This window comes from Staurois parvus, unplaced genomic scaffold (assembly GCF_062004578.1).
Source record: "Staurois parvus isolate SC_StPar_1 unplaced genomic scaffold, SC_StPar_1.0 ptg000017l, whole genome shotgun sequence".
NCBI classification, from domain to species: domain Eukaryota; kingdom Metazoa; phylum Chordata; class Amphibia; order Anura; family Ranidae; genus Staurois; species Staurois parvus.
In genome coordinates, this window is record NW_028317813.1 from 16,025,343 (window position 1) to 16,046,805 (window position 21,463).

General features: G+C 40.0%; 1 protein-coding gene across 3 annotated transcripts in view; it reads left to right on the plus strand.

Moving 5' to 3' along the window:
• The first annotated feature begins 1,033 nt into the window (after positions 1–1,033).
• RBMS2 (RNA binding motif single stranded interacting protein 2) overlaps positions 1,034–21,463 on the plus strand; it is a 181,077-nt gene continuing 160,647 nt past the window's right edge. For all 3 annotated transcript variants that reach the window (XM_089680453.1, XM_089680420.1, XM_089680442.1), the window contains exon 1: positions 1,034–1,154. In XM_089680453.1, the coding sequence (XP_089536579.1) occupies positions 1,089–1,154 (66 nt within the window). In that variant the 5' untranslated portion in view covers positions 1,034–1,088. The remainder of the gene's footprint in view (positions 1,155–21,463) is intronic.

Consider the following 21,463-nt stretch of genomic DNA (forward strand, 5'->3'; position numbering starts at 1 on the left):
AAAAAAAAAATAAAGTGTGTGTGTGTGTATATATATATATATATATATATATATATATATATATACACAATATTTTCATTTTGTGTAAAATTGTAGCTTCTACTCGTTTGAGTTAAATAAATCTATACTGGATGAGGGTGTGTTTCCCTATGCACCGTCTTGCCAATTGATGAATCTAAAATATATAACCTTTATTCATATATATAAAAAATGCATGCTCAGCTGTAATTATTGTCTATTGGAGTGGAATGTACTGCGCACAACAATATAACTGGATACCATTGCAATTATTTACCTTACATCCAAATGGTTAATAACACCAGCCCAAATCAAATACCATACTGTTTTAGATGAAGTGACGGCATACAAAGAGGCACTGTAGTTTGATTATAAGCCTATCAGCATGCATATATGATCTCTGTTAAGGAAATGGAGTTAATCCATTGTCCATGGGGTTATTAACCATTTTTTATATATTTGAATAAAGGTTATATATTTTAGATTAATCAATTGGCCAGATGGTGCGTAGTGAAACGCACCCTAGTCCAGTATAGATTTGTTATCTGCCAAAGATGATGATATACAATTAGGACTTAGTTCAATAGCTGAGTTTCAGTTACCCTCAATTTAAAAAAAATTACAACCTTTGAAAAGTAATAAATAACGTACACCATTAAAAAAGCCCATTTTCTACGATCCTTTAAAAATAAAGTTCTAAAATCAATGACAGTTCAGTCATCATTCATCTTCACTTATACGTCTACTTTAAGACTTAGTTTTAAATTGGCTTCTGCATCTCTAAATGTTCTTAAGACTGTGTTCTTCAATTTCCAAGTGATTCATAAAATGCTTTTAAAAATGTGATCTTATTGGTGAAACGTATATTTTCATGTTTTGTTGAGCTTTACCTAAAATATTACATTCCAAACCTCCTCGGCATTGGAGAGGTTAAATTCAAATCCCCCTCCCCTTTCCCCCGCAGAGGGCACTAGGACCCTGCAGGCCTGTACTATAGGTTGTGTGACGTCAGAGGGCTGGACGGATCTGCCAGTCTCCTGTGTCCCATCTCCCTGTACCTTAAAGGAAAAATGCTGCTGTCTGTCCCTCCAAGGGCAGGGATCGCCTCTTTCAGCTACACCAGGAGCCATAAGAAGGTAACCCAGCTTACCATACATGACTTGTGCCACCGTGCCATCTCCACACTCACACTCTTAGTAAAAGGCCTGTATTAACCCCTTCTAGTGGTCCACAAATGATTTGTCTGAGAATCAATTTACCCTTGTGAAGGGGGAATGGGGTGGCATTGGTGTCATCCACCTCTGACAGTGGGTGCCTGTGAGTTTGTGTACTGTGGATCTAAGGTTGTGCAGATTTGTGTTAGGCGAATCAGGAAGTGGACACTATTGTTTTTATTATTTGTCGTTTAGCTGTGGTTTTCAAAAGGCACAAAAAAAAAAAAAGGCTATTGTATTACCGGCTATTAAGATGGCAATCCTTGTTAAAAAGTGCGGCGTGGATTGTGCAGTTTGCGGTGTGTGAGCTGTGTCTGGGTGATTTGGAAGTAACATTGAGAGAGGCACAGAGGAAGGGCATTCACAGGGAGAGACAGAGAAAGAGAGAGAGAGAGAGGCGCACCCAGAGCCAAGCAGACAGGGAAAGCCTACGCTAAGCAATGGAGACAGCACTCAACACACAAGAGACAGCCAAACTATAGCAAATTCACCTATCAAATAGGCAACCAGCGAAGAATAAACAGGAAGGATAAAAATAAAATGTCCAATGATAAAGAAAAAGAAAGAGAGAAAAAAAAAAAAGTGCAGACCTGTATGTAGACACACTCAGTGATAACACAACACAATGCTAACTACATAGTAACTAGTGGTACACAAATGCTGTATCTAAACAAACAGTGCAGCAGGAAGGATGTAAGGAAAAAAAAAAAGGACAAATAAATCAGCCTCACATATTTCATCTAAAATGGCCTAATGTGACCAGACACAAGACTACTGTTGTCAAAGATAAGTCAATATGATAGCAGCAGTGCTGTTGTGTTAGCCATCGACAAAAGTTGAAGTTTGGGTTTTAGAGCAAAACTATTTATTGGCTAACTAAAAGATCAGAGCGGGTGGCTGACAGTTCAGTGACCGCTCAGTTGTTGCAGAGTGGACATGGACAGAACCCGCTCTGGTGTAGGGGTAGCCGGGTGTAAACGGACTCTGCTGTCCATTTATACCCAACTTCCTTCCGATCCAATCCACCTAGACAGGGCAGGACTGATCCCCTTCTGCTTTTTTTACTGGATTGGATCGGATCAGAGGTAGGCGGGTATTAACAGATACAAGTTCGTTTACACCGGCCGGAGCGTTGGACCGTTTAATCAGGTTTGCCTGAAAAACAGAGGTGGACCTCATCGAACCCACCATGTGAAAGGGGCCTAAAACCCAAAGTCTACATGTATTTAATATATAAAATATACTGTATATAATATACATATAGTACATATACATATAATATAAAAATGTTAAAAATGAACATTGTCGCAACACAATATTTCCAACCTTGTCTTCTCACCGTGTAATCATACAGTAGTTTCCAAAGGCAGTGCATAGTGGCAAAGTTTTACTTTTGGTTAAGGCTTTCGGGCCTGCAATCAAATTTTTTTATGCATTATTTTTATTTTTACAGGTACTTATGCAGCGCCATCAATTTAAGCAGCGCTTTACATATATATTGCACATTCACATCAGTCCCTAACCCTCAAGGGGCGTACAATCTAAAGTCCCTAACTTCATTCATACATACATACATACACATACTAGGGCCAATTTATACAGGATCCAATTAACTTACCAGCATGTGTTTGGGGTGTGAGAGGAAACCAGAGTACCCAGAGGAAACCCACACAGGAACAGGGAGAACATGCAAACTCCAGGCAGGTGGTGCTGTGGTTGGGGTTTGAACCAACGACCCTAGTACTGTCAAGTAGAAGTGCTAACCATTTGGCCCCTGTACTGCCCCTAGCTATGTGGTCAATCACAGTTCCTGGGATGGAAATAGTGCTGCCTGGCATTGAAGAGGATGGTGCTCAGGATGTCAATGCTTAGAACCTCTCTCCTTCAATTTAAGCAGCGCTTTACATATATATTGTACATTCACATCAGTCCCTAACTCTTTAACATTTAACCTGACACCTAAACTCCTATCCTGACCAAACACTTAAATCTAAACTCCAGTAGAAGAAATAGACTTGCATTGGGTTCCCTCAGCATTGCAAGGGCAACTGCCCATTTTGCCTAGGGGATAATGAATAAGGTGAATGAATAATCTTTTTTCCAGAAGTTCAGCCCTAATCCTGTAACTGTTAATTTAACCATGAACAATTAAACATAACTGCTAACTTAGCTCTAAAATGTAAATGAAGTTTAATCCTCCACACAATCCTTACATTTTCACTTAACTAACAACCCCTTCACCTGTATATACTTACCTTTGTTACCCCACTGCTCCATTAGCCTACATAAGTCAGGAAAAAGAACCCTATGTCAGTTCTAACTTGCAGTGGTCAAAGTTTACAAGGGGCTAGTGACTCTTTCATGCCCCCCACATGACATCACTGCTTCAGCAACCAGTGTTGCCTTAAAGTGGAACTAAACTGTATGTGAACACAACAAACTGAAGATGCTATTTAATTCATTATTAATATTCAAAGCAAACTCACCCATCCATCCATCCATGTCATGCTTTCTTGAGACATCACTTTGAAAAACACCACCCAGGCAATTCAAGCTAAAGCCACCTTGAGTATGGGCAGATGATTCACGTAGCATTTACTTCCTGGAATCCATCTGCCCTTAACTCAGGCATGCAGACAGGAGTGCATGCTTAGCTAAGAAAGCCCCTATTTGCAGAGGAAAGAAAACAATGTTCTTGAAGACTCCTGGGATGTGTGACATCATTTTGACTTAGACCAGAAACCAGGAAGCAACTGAATTGTAAAATTAAAAAAAAAATAAAAAGGTTAAAACAAGAAAATATAATAAATGTACCCAGAAGTACTGTCAGTCTCTTCATTCCTGGTGGCTGAGCAGGGGGACCTAGGAGCAAAAGGTAAGTTTGGATGGGTGGCATTAAGAAAATAGGTTTTATAAACTAAGTTATACTATATTAGGTTATGATACACATTTTAAAAATGTGATTTAGTACCATATTCTGTCCCTTCTCTTTTTGTGTTTAAACCACATGTTGTTTACTCCACTGCCACTAATTCATTTCTCATGTGTTGTAGATCCCCGTTTCAAGTACAAAATCTGCTAAAGCGCCCTCTCACTTTTACGTAATCATATTGTAGTCAATTGTCAGATAATAGTATTTACTTATGATTATTACAGGTGCTAGTGCTGATTACACTGACATGTCAGTAATAAGTTGGTCATAGGAATTTCTTCTAATAAATAAGAGATATTTTATAGCACAATGAGTAAGTTTGTAAAACCTGGAAGAAAGGGAAGTGTTTTTTGTTGGCTGTAGCAACGAATCAGATTAACGCTTTCTTTTCTGAGTCTATGATGCACGGAATGAATAAGAGTGGATAGAGGCCACCTTGGAAATCAATAGTTCAACAGCACATGGGATTTGATAAAGACCTCTGTGGTTGAAACGCGTCCTTCACAGAAGCGTTTATGCACCTGCCTTGCAATTATTTATGTTGTATATTGCGGTTGTGCTAATCAACTTATGGTTTCAAGCTTGACAATGTGGGGGAGTACATAGATCGTGCACCCTGGATCCATCTCCAATAAGAGCATATGAAAGGTGAGCTGGTATGGATATTTAAATAGATAACACCTCCCCTTTTCCTTTAATTCAGTTCAGGAACCAGTTTTTAAAATTAAAGATTCTAGAGACATTAGAAAAGTGACTTATGGTTTTTATGTCCACTTTGTGCGACTGCTAGCTCTAAATCCCATCTGTCAGTGGCCTAACAATCAGGAACCTATCAGAGTGGCTCTCAATTATGTGATCACTATGTCAATTCTGACATGGTGATCACATGAAGTTCAGAGGCCCTACAGAAAAAAAATTAAACCTTCTGCCTTCAGATGAGCACTGTCATCATAAGGCAGACTGTTTAAAGATTGAACTCTGGAAGTTGTGCCAAAAAAAGCCAGCAGAGAACAGAGGACTAGCCACTAGTATTGTCTTTGGTTTCCCTGCAGCTGACTCTCCCCATTACTGACTTTCAATGCCTTATTCTGCACTGTGTCTCTGTGTGCAGGTGTACATCTTAGTAGAATTAAGGAACCTAGCAGAAGAGGCAGCAGTGCCTGAGATCCCACACTGCAGATACAGTTATGAGGCTGTAGAAACAGGAATGCTAAGGCACACTTACATACCAGGATGTGTACTGCTATTATTCAGAAGGTATGCCAAACAAATGCTACATTTTAAGCTCTCACTCTGCAAGGTCTACAGACATCACATTCAAGATGGCGGGGCCCAGCAGCAGTCTAAGATCTTTTAAATCTCTACACAAAAAAAAGGTTTTTACAGCAAGATAACATGCATTAAATATGTTTAATGTACATAAAAAATATATATTTTTTTAAATAAGTAGTCTGATGGCGGGTTCTGTTCAAAGTAAAAAAAAAAACGCTTTCTTCAGCCAAAAGCAAATGCAAACAGTCCACAATTCTGGTATATAACAACAACACAGTGGCTCACCGTCAAAGGTCCACACCAGAATTTAGGGTTCCCGTCTGCTTCAGGGTGCTACCAAGGCCACAAAAGCCCAGCAGATGGTGTGTCTGTCTCCAGATAGTCCACACTTTCTCACAGCCGTGAACCACTCCACTCCAACTCACAGACAGGTGCTGACTCCTTCTTGCTCCTTTTCAAACTTCCCTTGCAGGTAGGTTAACCCTTTTCGGGAAAAATCCCTATAATTGGGTTTTGGAGGCTCTTTCCTACCCAAAGTCTCTCCAAGCCCCCAAATTCCATGTCCCATATGAGGATTTACTAATCCTGAGGGAACTGCCAATCAGTTCTTTCCTCTCAAACTGAAGGACTCTAGAACCCCTCACCATGCATGGGTACTCAAAACATATTTAGTATTGCTATCCTTAAAGGGACCACAACCTAAACAATAGGGCAACATACCTACCTTTCGTGAGCCATCCCTGGCGTCCTGTACAGAATTTATAACAATTACCCCATTCACTGCTCTCACATTATATATCTGCTAAGTTCCCCTCATTTCTATCTATTTTTCTGGATTGCTAAATCCCTACAGTTTCCCGGAGACTTTAGAGGTAGTTGGACATAAGCGTAAATGCAGGGGACTTTTGTAGTTGTCACGTTTCCTGGATAGCATTGATTTTACTTGTTGCCTGGGGATGTAGAAGTTACCAAAATGACATTCTCGGAACTGGAAACAGCAATGTAATTAGCTTGGAAGCCGGAAAAAATTAGATTTGTTACTGAAACAACACGAATAGAAGTAATGCATCAATGACTGTTCAGTTTGGGTTTGCTATAACTGTGATTTTTTTCTTATTATTCTGGCTACTGCAATCAGCTATGGCTACATTTTATTATAGGAAACCAGTCACAAGAGTAACATGGGGGCTGCCATTGGTAACCTTTGTAATACTGATCCTCTTGCTGCAATATTTTGAGTTGCAGAACTAAAACAAGAATGCAGATAAGAACCCCTGGTTTTCAGGCACTCCATGTCAGTGACTCAAAGTATCGATGTCAGAGGGTCAGCATAACTGCCAGGCAACTAGCATTCCTACAAGGAGGTCAGCAGACAGGGCCTGTATTTCTTCTACCACCGCAAGACATACAAATAATTGCAAATTTGTAGTCCATTTTGTTTTTTATAGTTTCGAAAGGGGTTAGGAACTATGTCAATTTCTTATTGCCGTCTGTGTCCCCACTGGGGAGATTTACTCTATCAGAAAAAAAAAGAAGAAAACTGTACGGTAAATCTGTCTCTGCTGAGAAGCCTATGTCTTGGAATCTGATCTGTAGCTTAAAGACCAAATTCACCTTTTCTAGAAAATAGCCTATGCAGACAAGAGGCCCCAGTAAGTGGTAAAAAAACAAACTGGGCAGCTTTTGTAAAATTCTCATTCATTTTAATGTCATACCTGTAAGCCATTTGGGCGATATGTGGGAATTGCTAACCATAGGTTTTGCAGCCAGGCCTCCATAATGGGGCCCAAATGGCCTAAAGGTATGACAATAAAATGAATGAGAATTTTACAAAGCTGCACAGTTTTTAACACCTACTGGGGCCCCTTGACTGCACGTGCAATTTTTTTGAAGGAGTATCACCACATTGATGACCCCCCCCCCCCCCCCCCCGGTCACTGTTCGACCACACTGCTCAAAAAGAAGAGGGTAATATTTAATGAGGGCTGACATCACTCGACTCTGGAGATGAGCACCATCATTCGGCACAGCAGGGGGATGGGTCATAGAGGAAGCAGTCAGAATTGGCAGGGCTGTTGACTAGTAAACGTAGGCTGTGTCTACTGGCAGAATATTTTCTCCTCCATAGCCTGGAATCACCTGGGGTGCTTCCAGGCAACTGATGATGCTGAGGAGGAAGTTATAAAAAACTATTATGACATAGTCGGGGTTGTGTGATCAACTGGCTGCTAGTAATCACAGTCTGCAATGCCTGTGGCCTGATAAACTGATACTGGGAACTAAGTACATTAGATCTATGCTCTGAGGAAGCTTCTATTTGCTGCACACATAGTGGTTGCTAGGAAGCCATTGGTCCTTTCTTTGGCACTTGCAGACAACAGGGAGCCCTTGACATAATGTTGGGAGAAGAACAGGAGCTACCAAGGAGCTTGACACATATCATACAGGAACTAAAGGGCAACATGATGTGTTGTCAGCTTAAGAAGAAGTCTTGGGTGGGATGCAAAGTGGGATGCATTGAGGGGACAAAGTGTCCAGGAGTGTCCAGGCAACCTGAATGTTGTGTAATGGACAGTAGGTGAGGCTACAATTTGGGGATTTAGCAAGTTGGAACACTGAGCAGGATGCTTTACAGTGAGAATCAATAAGGAGGCAGCGACTACACTGCTATTCTGTAACTTCCCCACAGGAATGCATAAATTGGGCTTCAGCCTTGGGGGGAGCTGACAGCCAGCCCCAACAGAAAGGTGCTTTTGATGTACAACTGGGCCATAGATCAGAACAGGATCAAGTGCTGTATGCACTTAGCTCCCTGGTGGATTCAACAACAATTTTGTATGTCGTGGTAATACTTCTTTAAGTCATGGGTATTTATACTTCTATATTAGAACAATGGAATAATTAAAAGATCTGCTGTGTATATATATATATATATATATATATATATAATAGAATGCAATTTACTTGAGGTACATGGTGCATATTCAATAAAGCTCAGCAAAGGTCAATATGAAGGGTAAGGCATCATTCAAATGGTTGGAAAAATACAATGCAAATTCAAGTTTTTTTTAAATTATGGATCTGAATGCAGCTGTATTGTTTTCAATGGAGCCATTCACACAGGTGCGTAAAAATGAGCTGCTTTCAGATCCTTAACACAGAATTAAAAAATCTGCATCTAAGAACATGCGCGTTACGTGCTTACACATAAAAATGCATGTATATGCATTTGGAAGCACTTAAATTAAGTCTAAATAAAGGGGGAAAAAGTGTCATAAAACAAATTATGTATGCATACGTGTCTTTACACATCTAAACATATCTATATGCAAGTATTTTACTGATCATTGCACAGGAACTTTTCTTCCAGAAAACACAGTAAAATGTTTACAGCCATGTGAATGAGGCCTAATTTTAACAATCAGACTTCACTCTACTAAAAACAGATCAGTGAAAGCTATATTCTGGAAGGTTGCTATGGGTTATTGGTGAGCTGAAATGACTCTGCATATGACACATGACTTTGTAATAAGCCTGACATTTTAACATGATACAATTGCTGTGTGAGCAATAGAAAGAAATGTGTCTGTGGCGAAGTAACACTGAAAGCAAAGTATAATGCTCTTGGCTTACAAAGAAAGTCTGAATTTGTGATAAATGTCAGTTTAATGTCATCGTACAGAGGAGAGAGACATCTAGTCATTAACTTGTGTTATGTGTTAGATTAGGTGGGGCTGCCAGGGACACAGTGATGTCATTCTACAGATTACTGGGAAACCCCGTCTCATATACCAGATCCACCAGTGACAACAGATAGCCAGAGCAACAGAAAGCTTAGGACAAAACACAGAAAAGAAAAGAAAGCTAATAGGAATTATACCTAGTTTTCTGTGATATAAAACACAAACAAAATACATGCATGTACAGATCTGCTGCGAGGAAATATTGTATTTCCTACAAACTTTTATTAGCAGGAAAAAGCTGGATTAAGCAAAAATCTACATATTATCAGGTAGATATTATTACCAACAAATCTCATAAAAATTATTACATAAATAAGAAATGGTATATTTAATTTCCGCGTTTGCCGATGCAAGAAAACATTTGTGAACCTTTAGAAACGCAATAAATTTTTGCATGAATGGTGCTAAAATGTGACCATATGTTCAAGTCATAGTATTAATAAAAATATTTTTTTTTTGGGGGGGGGGGGTTCTGCAAATTGGCTGGAGGAAATCCAATGAATAGTGTATATATATAAAAAAAAAATGTGTGAAAAATACACAGCAAAGTAAGCATTTCTGATCCCCCATCAACAGAGAGGAAAATTAAGAGGAGTCCATAGAGCTCCAAATTAAATCAAAATAGATGAAGTGTAAACTCTAGGCACCACTGTACTCAACACCACTGTACTCAACACCAAACAATTGTCTGTGGTGATATTATAAATTGGATGGGAGCATAATTATGAAGGGCTTAGCATGTATAGAAACAAAAAATGTATTATTGTTCTAAATCAAGTAATAAATCAACAAGCGTTCAACCAATATAAATCTGCCTTCCTCACCTACACCTCCTCCCTCCACGTTGCCAAGCAAGCCTACTTTGTAACCCTCATCAATACCCTCTCCTCCAGTCCTTGCCGGCTCTTCTCTACTTTTAACTCTCTACTCTCTCCCCCCTCACCCCCACCCAGTACCTCACTGACCGCCCATGAGATTGCTAACCACTTCCAAAACAAGATCGACGCAATTCATAGGGACATCGTCACTACTCAGACTTCCACCCCACCTAGCCTCCCTCACATGAAAACCCCCTCAACACTCCTCTCCTCTCCTCTGACCTCGCAACTGCCCAGACCTCCACCCCATCTAACATCCCTCACACTAAAACCCCCTCAACACTCCACTCCTTCGACCTTGCTACCACTGAAGAGGTCACTAAGGTCTTCTCCGAAGCCTGCCTCACCACCTGCCCTCTTGACCCTGTCCCCACACAACTCTTACGGTCACCCTTCTCCTCCATCCTACGCTCCCTCACTCACATCTTCAATCTCTCCCTCTCTACTGGTGCATTCCCCTCCCCTCTAAAGCATGCGCACATCACTCCCATACTTAAAAAACCCTCCCTGGACCCCACCGACCTGAACAACCTTAGACCCATCTCCCTGCTGCCATTTACATCCAAACTCCTCGAGCGCTTAGTCTATAATCGCCTAAGCTCCCACCTCAACGACAACAACCTCCTTGATCCCCTACAGTCTGGCTTCCGTCCCCTACACTCCACCGAAACCGTCCTACTCAAACTCGCCAACGACCCGCTAACCGCCAAAGCTAATGGCCACTACTCAGTGCTCCTACTCCTCGACCTCTCCGCGGCCTTCGACACGGTTGACCACCCCCTCCTCCTTAAAAAACGATACTCTCTTGGCCTCAGACTCTGCTCTCTCATGGCTCTCTTCCTATCTATCCCAGCGCTCCTTCAGTGTTACCTATAACGCTGCCACCTCCCCCTCTCTCCCTCTCTCTGTTGGGGTCCCTCAAGGCTCTGTCCTCGGGCCCCTTCTCTTCTCCATCTACACCTCCTCCCTTGGCCAGCTGATAACACTCCCACGGCTTCAATTACCATCTCTACGCCGATGACACGCAAATCTATCTCTCTACCCCTCGCCTCACCCCTTCAGTCTCTGCCCGAATCACTTGCCTACTGAACGACATATCAGATTGGATGTCACTCTATTTTCTCAAATTAAATCTTGCCAAAACCGAGCTCCTAGTTTTCCCCCCAGCCCGCGCCCACCCCCTAACCTCTCCATCACGACCAAGAACAACACCATCAGTCCCATCCTGCAAGTCAAAGTTCTAGGTGTCACTCTAGACTCCAATCTGTCCTTCCAGCCCCATGTCCAATTGCTGGCAAATTCATGCAGGCTCCACTTCTGCAACATCGCCAAAATAAGTTCGTTCCTAACCCCAGAAACTACTAAGCAACTCATTCACTCCCTTATCTCACGACTTGACTACTGTAACTCCCTCCTCACCGGCTTACCTTGTCACAGTCTATTCTGAACTCTGCGGCCAGGCTCATCCACCTTACCAACCACTCTGTATCCACCTCCCCCCTCTGCCATTCCCTCCACTGGCTTCCGATTGCCCAACGCATAAAATTCAAATTGCTAACACTGACGTACAAAGCTATCCATAATACTGCCCCAAACTACCTCACCGACCTGATATCCAAATACCACCCCACCACCTACCACGTACTCTTTGCTCCTCACAAGACCTCCTACTCTCTAGCTCCCTGATCTCCTCCTCCCATGCCCGGCTCCAGGACTTCTCCAGGGCTTCACCCATTCTCTGAAACTCACTACCCCAATCCATCAGACTGTCACCTACCCTCCTCGCCTTTAGGCGCACCCTGAAAACCCATCTCTTCAGGGAAGCCTACCCCGCCCTCACCTAACTGCCGATCTCCTCCACTCCGCCTACCACTCCATCCCCCACAGCCATTTCCTCCTGTACCACCATCCCCTACCTCCTAGATTGTAAGCTCCAAGGAGCAGGGCCCTCGAACCCCTCGTGTATTGTATTGTTATTGTACTGTCTCATGTATTGTCTCCCATTGTAATGTACAGTGCTGAGCAAGCTTTTGGCGCTATATAAATACAGTATAATAATAATAATAATAATAAATCCATAGTATTTTAAAAACAATCCCAGTCTCAGCTGCCACATAATGCCAAACGATGTAATAGCTATACAAAATAGGATGATAATAATAAAGACTAATTTAAGAAACACTTAACACTGCCATATACAGCAAGTGGTATAAACAAATAATAACATCTTGAAAATAGGGTAATTGGAGTCAAGTCTTCCAGTCAGTTCACGTATGGCATTAACTTGCCTGGTATTTTGTAATCTACAATAGGGTCTATTATGAAAGATTTTGTAGGAAGCAGAGTTGCTGAAACTCATAAGACTGGAATGGGTTACAAAATAATTTCTCAGTTCCCAGTCAGGCAGGTAGTTTACAAATATAGGAGAGTCATAGATTTTGGTACTCTCCCAGAATGGGCACCCTACAAAGTTCAATGCAAGAACATTGGGTTGAACATACTGGAACAATGCTATGTGGACAAAGGAAGTAATATATTTGGTGAGAAACGCAAAAACCTTTTCCCAGTTGTAAAGCATTGGGGAGGAAGGGGGAGTATAATGGTATACAGTTGTTTTTCTGCCACAGGGCTTGCAGAGGTTGGTATCATTGAGGGGCCAATAAGGTTATCAGGAAGTCCTACAGCTGCATGCCAACACATCATTCTATATTTAAAACCTAAAATACGTAGGGTAATGCAACTTAACAATTCAAAACACAGCAATAAATCAGCAATAATTAAATATTGTATTTTGGAATAGCCTAGTCGGAGTCCTGACCTCAGTTACATTGAAATGCTGTGATGTTATGTGATGTAGGCCATTCAAGCAAGTCATCCCAAAACATACATGAAATTAAACAGTTTAGTGCACTGCAATTGGCAAATTACCTCGTACCAGTTATTGAGGTCTAATTATCAGCTAGATAATGTCATTTCAGTGATTGTTCACATACATAGTTAGTCTGGCTGAAATAAGACAAAAGTCCATCCAGTTCAACCAAAAAAAAAAAAAAAAGCTATAATCCTATATCCACAACCCACATACATTTCCATCAACACCCTAATTGTTTAAACCATTTGATCTATTAATAAATAGTAAAAGATTGTGCTTTTCTTCAGGAAAATAAAACATTTAATTTATCACTGTGATGTAAATGAAAACCTTATTATATTTATATGAACCATAAATGCAAAAAAACCTGCTATGGGTTTGCAAACGTTTTCACGACTGTTAATAACATTAATATATAGTTTTTAGAACCACTCACCTAGGACTCTGACCAGGAAGTCCTCAGTCATTGGTGTTTATTTACTAAAGGCATATAGGCTTTACATTGCGGAAGATAATGTAGACTTAGCTTACTGAATGAGGTGACACTCTGCTGACTTCTTTTATCCAATCATATGCAAGTAAAAATACTTTTTATTTCTTGCACGATTGGGTAATCTTTGCAAAGTGAATTTTTACCACATTCAATAAATTAGGGGAAAATTCCCTGGCAAAGTGAACAGCCTATGTGCTTTTGGTAAATCAAGCCACACTAGCTGCTTTATTTAAAAAGACACTGCAGGGACCAATGATAATGTGCAAAATATAGATACTGGTAGGAATCAGAGTTAAAGTCATTGGGGTCAGGTCAGAGAAGGGAAAATGTTTAATTGATATGGGTAACTGTAATCTAAATCAGTGGTCTCCAAACTGCTGCCTGGGGGCCGGATGCAGCCCTTTGCTTGCTTTTATCTGGCCCTTGGGGCACTATTTAATCCACTGACAACTAATACCTCCCAATGATACCAACGATGGGGTACAATTCCCACAAACGATGGGGCACAGTTCATCCCAATTATACCAAGAATAGGGTCCAATGACACTGAAAATGGGGCACAAATTCTCCCAATGACACCATCGACAGGGCACAATTCCTCTTGCTAACACCAAAGATGGGGCATTGTTTACTCCCATTGATGCCAGGACATTTTCCAGTCCGGCCCCCCTAAAGTCTATAGGACGGTAAACTGGCCCTTTGCTAAGAAAGTTTAGAGAACCCTGATCTAAATCATTACTGTTGTTTGCACAGGCTTATTAAAGCCTAATAGACACTCTACAGCCAATCTGCTCAGAAGCCAATTAACATATATACTTAACACAGGCTGGAGACCTAAGGCAAAGTGAAACCAATACCACAGGATGTTAATTGCTAAGCCCCTATTCCATTATTATTGACCAGTATAATAATTATTATTACTGTTAATATGATTAGCAATAAGACCTATCTCCAGCTTTCAATAAGAATTTGTTGACATTATTATTATTATTATACAGGATATATATGCGCCAACAGACATTAGTTACAATACAATTTAGTACAAGAGAAAACAAAACATGTCACAATAATAAGAAATAGTATATTTTAAAAGAAACAGTATTTTTTTTTAAATAATTAAAAGCAGGCCTTGAGCTCCAGCCTTCTGGTCTGGCTTGGAGGACCATACAGGAAGAATAATGTTATCATTCTTTGCAGCCAGAAGGAAAACTATTTCTCAGTTTCACTCTCCTCCCCAACCACTCTGTTCAGTGCCATGTTCTGACAGGTCAGAAGATAAGAGTCAGCAGCAAGCCTATCTGTGTGAAGGTGTGATGAATTACAACAGGGTGGGAAACAACAGAAGCACAGAGCTGTTTAAGGATGATGGATTTTAATAACGATTGGTCAAAGGAGCCGCAGAGGCTGGGCTACACAGACACACCCAGAACATAAAGACCATTGAACAGGAAATAGGATTTACATGATTGTGTCACCTTTAGGCCTACATCTTAGTTCTGAAAATAGAAGCCAAACCTTGATGATTCCTAAACAAACCAGGAGCCAGCCTTCTAGAGGGAAAGGAACACTAAAACTTTGTTGGGGGCAGGGGATGTCAGGTCTCTAAACAGATTAAAAAGTCAGTTCCCTGTAGTATAGTCACCTCTCTAGAGCCCGGGGACTACTACTTCTTCTATTTCAGTGCTACAGCCTTCATCATTCTTATCAGCATTTAACACTTGAACAGGACTTAGCAGTGGTATAGGTGTCGGTGGATGGTACCAGTGCATGATAAGGCACATAGGGATCTGACACTCCTGGAAGTGTCAAATGCTGAGGAGAATGACAGAGGCTGCAGCACTGGACCAAAAGAAACGTAGGAGTCATTGGCTGCTGGAGAGGTGAGTATACTATCTCTTCTCTTGCAAGGAATTGGCCTTTTGAAAACCATATCTGATGCTAGTTCCATTTTAACAGTGTGAGAAACCACTTTTAAATATGAGAAGCAGAACTTCCCAAGAAGTTATTAAAAGGTAATGTGTACACATGATGCAGGAGACATTATGGACAAAATTTAACTTTACTACAGTATGTCTTCATGTAAGATATACCAACAAATCATTTTACCAAAGTCAGACAGCACAAGGTAAACTCTAACTGATTGATATGGGAAATTCAGTTTGGCAGTGACACGGTGCTCCTTGTTGTCCTGCAAAGGCATACAGTGATAGTACTGTGATAGTACGTAAGCACATACTTTTTGTGTAGGTATTGAAAACATAATCCTGTTAATATGTGATTGTAAATGTATGGTCTGATAAGAAACTAATTAAAATAGCTTTTTTTCTAACCTAAAAGCAAAGAAATGTACATTTGTGATGTAAGGCTATAAAACTACAACAGTTTGTGACAATCTACACACATATGTGGCATGTTGTGAAGGGTTTAGTTGTGCCTTTACATGTCCAATGCAACTTCCCTCCAAAATGACACAAAAAGCCTTTTATACAACATTCTGCATGTTCCAACCAGATGGTGAAGCTTACAGATGTTCTGTAGGAAGAACTTACAACTTATTGTACATAAGAGAAATCTACAGGGCAGCTACATTTCAGCCTTGTTACCAGGCCAAGTTATTAATAGAATAGGGCTCCAATCATTTTAAAATTGAATACAAGTACACTTACAGAAGCTGAAATATGCTCACTGAAAGGCATGCAGGCATCCTTGTGGTTGTCATATGATAAAATACAATGGCAGCAAACATGCCCTTACCAGTTGCTTTTACTGTAACTTTCCTCACAACAACGTCATTCTTCATTTTCATCAGCACTATAAATCAGTGGAGTAGCACCACCGGTAGCAAAAGCAGCAACCAATATGACCTTTACTTAAATTATAGCAAGACCCAAGAACACAAACGTCATATTCTTCAGCTTACAAATCCTTAGTTGTGGCAGCTGCATTCGTTTTCATTTTTAAGCTTAAGACATTTTCTGCAGAAACTGTGTCTTCTTGTAGCTTTCTGTGTGTTGAACTGACTTCTCCAAAACTGTTATCAGCTTTCTCATTTATTTTTGAACTACAAAACAAACTCCACTTTTTGTAATGGCGATGAAGTGAGGAGGAGGAGTTTTTTAGTCCAAACCAGAAGAACAGCCTAGGGAGACATGTCAAAAAGAGAATGTGGCACAAGCTAATCAGGGCAGAGGGCTTCCCAGAGACTCTCAAGTGACAATCCTTCCATTAACCTGAACACTTAATCTTTAAAACAAACCATTAATACATAGCCTAGACCCTAATACAGTACATAACCCTTAAAATAATCCCCTAACCCAGTTTTTTTAAGAGGTGACCCTAGCTGTTCATTTTAACATACAACCTAAATCTGTTCTGAGATAACTATGCTGGATGCTATTGCTGACCCCTTTTCCCATTATACTTATCCAAAATTTCTCTGCATACCCTCTTTGGGTCGAAGTCACTTGTATTTAGTCCAGTTAGTCAGGTAGCTAGCATTTCAGAAGAAAAACAGTAATGACAGCCAACAGATTTTGGCACAGGTTTCCTTTAAAGAGTATCATTCTTTCACTCATTAAATCACAAAGCTACCTAAAACAGTACCAGTTTTCATTGCCAAAAAGGGACTGTTCCTTTAAAAAATAAACTTCATCAAAGGCAGAAATATTATCAGAGGGAAGCTTTTTTGTACATACAGTATGTGCATATGTATTGTGTATGATCACCCATTTATATTAAGTGGCAAAAAAATTGGTCCGCTGAAACATTTCCGTTCAACATTAATTTTTCTGGCAAAATTCAGACCTAATCTTTCTAAAATTATTCTTAAAGTAACCATACAAACATGTTATTGATAGTCCATTCACACACACTATAAAATTCACTTGAAAGCTCATAATAAATTTTCGGTTGCTCCAAAAATAACTATTCGATTTAGGCTCCATTCACACTCATCCAAATTTCCATACCATTTTAGACACCCAAAGTCACAGGACATGTAAAATACAACTGTTTTAAATTAAGTCCATTTTAATTGATCCTACTGAAGTCGCTAGGACTTCAGAAAAGGTTCCTGCACTACTTTGAAACGGCTTCAGTGCCAGAGAGTGTAAAAGTTGTATCAAAGTCGGGATCCAAAGACACACTGAAAATGGCGCAACCTTGGAGTCTAAAGGACTGCGCTCTTGTAGATTCAATCTTTATCTCAAAAGAATATTTCTATCAAATAATCTTGTGCATACATGTATGACTACCTTTAGATGAACAAAGGTTTCATTCCAAGTAGCTCATTTTTTCAGACTGCTCTTTTCTGTTTCTGGAGACTCTAAAATTAGAAAGATATACAATCCAATGTTTAACCTTAATTATTCTAATTCTGTTCATTAATCTTAATAAAAACCTAAACATTTTATATATCCTAACACAGCTGTGATGTTTGCTTCCAAATTAGAAAAATATTAAATTGCTACCTGTTTGAAATGAAAAATGCATCATGCAGAGGTTATGAATCCTGTGGGAAGTTTTATCTACGACATCTACGATCTCTGATGCTCATACTGACTAAATCTCTTTTACATAGAAGATATGGATTGTAAGCTCCAAGGATCAGGCCCACCTTTCCCTCTTGTACTGAACTGTATTGTTGCTGTATTGTCTCCCGTTCTATTGTAAAGCGCTGAGCAAACTGTTGGTGCTATATAAATCCTGTATAATAATATTAATAATGAGAAATAAAAGTTGTAAAAATGGCTAAAAAATAGCAGATATATATTTAAACAATAGCAGGGGGATCTCTTGTAATGAATCAGCATTCCCTAGTTACATTAAACGAGAGTATTAAAAATGATGCCTTGGTACAGATCTCCTCTTTGCTATCTATAATGATGATGCAAAATAGTAGAGGTGGGCACATACAGCTTAACTTCGACTGACCTCCAGTGATCTTAGAGCAGGGTGGGCAAATTATCCCAGGTATGTGGTTTAGGACATCAAATTTTTTTTTATAATATCTGCACTACTAGTTTTAGAAATAAAGACAAAATTATACATTGTTAGGATAAATAGATCTAAACAATGTTTCCATTAAAATAAATAAAAACACTAATTTCCATTAAGAGGTGAAGTATCATAGGAACCTTAGAATTGTGTGTTGGATGTAGGATGCACTAAGGTAAAGGAACCTTCTGCCTTTAGAACCACTTTAAGCTCCTTGACCATGCTACAATATCACTCCTTCACCTTTCTATGCTATTCTTAATTTGGACAAACAAGTGTTTAGTAGAAACATATTTTTAAATTTAAAAAAAACCTAAAAGTCACAGTTACCCTTGAAACAGTTTTATGGTCCCCATTGAACATTGCTGATGTAGGTTTTTGCCTACTGATCAGCACAAATCTGTATAAAGACATTAGTTGCCTCCCAACATAACTCATTAAAAAGCATATAGACAGAGCATAGGGTAGAACAAGACCAGACTGCTCTTGTTTGTCTTTCTCCGGGACTGTTCTTTAAATTTAGGTATGGTACATTAGGTGAGCCTGTTTGTTTGTGCTTTACATGATGAGTGAGTACTATATATGCATGGTGAACTTTAGATATGCATTAGTTTAAATATGATTTGCCTTTATTTCATGCTTTTTTTATATTTTATTATAAAATGACTGCATTTTAATCTAATTGGTCTTTTCAGTCTTTGAATGTTGACAATAGCTGGCAAGAGACAGACAAATTGACTATTTAATTCAATATAGCAATGCAAACAGTAGTAAGGACATAGAAAGCTCAGTAATCTACAGCAACCAATCATATTTATGTTTACTGCAGTTATAGTAGTTAAGAGATGTTTTTCTTTTTGTTCATTTAAGTATTGATATTAGCCAAAAATAAAAGACAGAATGACAGTCGTAGAATCAACATGCCATATTGCTTTATTAAAAAGACATACAATTTTATTCTAGAAATGACTGCCCTTACTCCATACTATTGCAATAACCTCCAGATTTCCCTTTTGGCATATGAGCATTAAAAGCCAACAAGTTTGGTCATTAGGGATCATATAGCTTACTGTGTATAAATGGCACAATTTGCAGTCAACAAGACTCAGGACTGCAGTTCAAACTTCAGCTGGCCAGCTCTTTCTGCAAGGGTAAAAACAATATGATGAAGAAAAAACTAAATAAAATTGTAGAGATCTGCAGAAAGCCCACAAACCCTAGTTCCAGATTAACACAGCTGCGCTCATCACTTCTAGGTCACTTTCAACACAGGCCTTTGTGGATTAACAGGCAGCAGCCTGATCTCCTGAGAACTAGAGTTACTAGATACATGGTTTGATCTCATGTTCTGAACAAGATCACTTGCCACCATGAGACCCACCACGTTCAGTGTGTATTCTGTAGTGACCTCGTGTTTAAACTGTCACATTAGGGAACATTAGTATGAACTGCTTTCATAAGTATCACTCTAGGGATTGTGTAGCCTTCACAATGAAGGTCATAGAGTATGTTGATTTTCTCGAGCACTTATCCTTACTTGCCTGTTTTGTTTAAAGCGAAACTAAAGGCTGAAAACATGCAGGTTCTTTATTGCAGAAGAGACATGCAATTTTTTCCAATAAAAAAAAAAACCCTTACCTGCCTGTTCAGCACATGCTCAGGAGTGTCGTAATCCTGCATCAGCCTATCAAGATGGTCAAAGACCAGCACCTGGGGGGGGGTTATGCAGACACTGGTGAGGGAGCTTACACAATGCTCTAGGCCCTCCCTAACATCACCCCCCCCCCCCCCCCACACACACACACACACACACACACACTGGTGTCCTCTGCCCCCTTCACATCACCCTGCCGCTGGATGGATGGCAGTAGCAAGAGCTGCTGGAGCTAACGTTTCTTATTAACAAGCTGGCGATTGGTTGCTAGGATCACCCTGCACCCTAGCAACCAATCACCTGCTGGTTAACTTGACAAGTTAACTCTCGCAGCTCCTGTTCTAACCCTCCGTCCATAGCTGTCCTGCCTCCTACTCTTCCCTATGAGAATGACAGCAGCGGCAGAGGCTGGGGGGAAGAAAAGAACTCCGGCAATCCAGATGGGACAGTGACTTGGTCCCAATCTGGACCACTGTCTGCTATTTTTTGATGCCTGCTCTAAAGAGTATCTACCAGCTCACAAGTGTGAACTCAAAAACTGACCATTAAACCCCTATACACACCTGAGTGTTTTGCTGCACGATTCCCAAGATGAAGAATCTCAATGGGCCTGACAGTGTTGTGTTCCTTCTCGCCTGCAGCTGGAAAACGTGCATGAGCTTCATTGGGGCAAAATTACCCCATAGACTTTAATGGGGAACACCTGGAAAACTTATAAAAACACGTTTATGCATGTATTTCAGGTTCCCAGTCTATGGGGCCACGATCAAGTGTGAATGGGGTCTTAAAGCCCAGGGGTCTTAGGCTTCATTCATATGGACATACAAATTTTACTGATCTTAAAGTGTTACTAAACCCACAGCAGTAAAATCAGTCTGTATATGCAGTAAAGCATGCTTGTTATACTCACTGTGGAACCTAAGGGGTTAATCCTCTGCATAGTGTAAAAAGGCTGTTTGATTCTGACTTCTTTGCCCCTCCTCTTGCTCAAATGTCCACGCTGATAAGACAGACTGAACCCAAAGCCTTCTGCACATGCTCAATTTAGTGTGTATTGCTAGAGAGGTTTTTTTTATTTTTTCTTGGGAGAGTGCATGTGATCAGCACAGGGCCAATCAGCACTGTCCAGACAGAGGTCAGAGGTTTTGCATCCTTCTAGAGCAGAATGAAAACTCCTATAAGCTTTAACCAGTGCTCTGCTGAAGTTACAAGACTGCTCTAACTGCTGATGAGAAAAGGTATTTAGCAGTTTATATTTACTAAAATAATTGCATTTCCATGTTCTGTGTAATTCCAATTAGTATATACTGCAAGCAGAAAATCAGCAATGGTTTGGTCGTTTTGTTTCTGCAATTGATTATATTGAAAGCAAAAATAAAGCTTTGCCTCCAT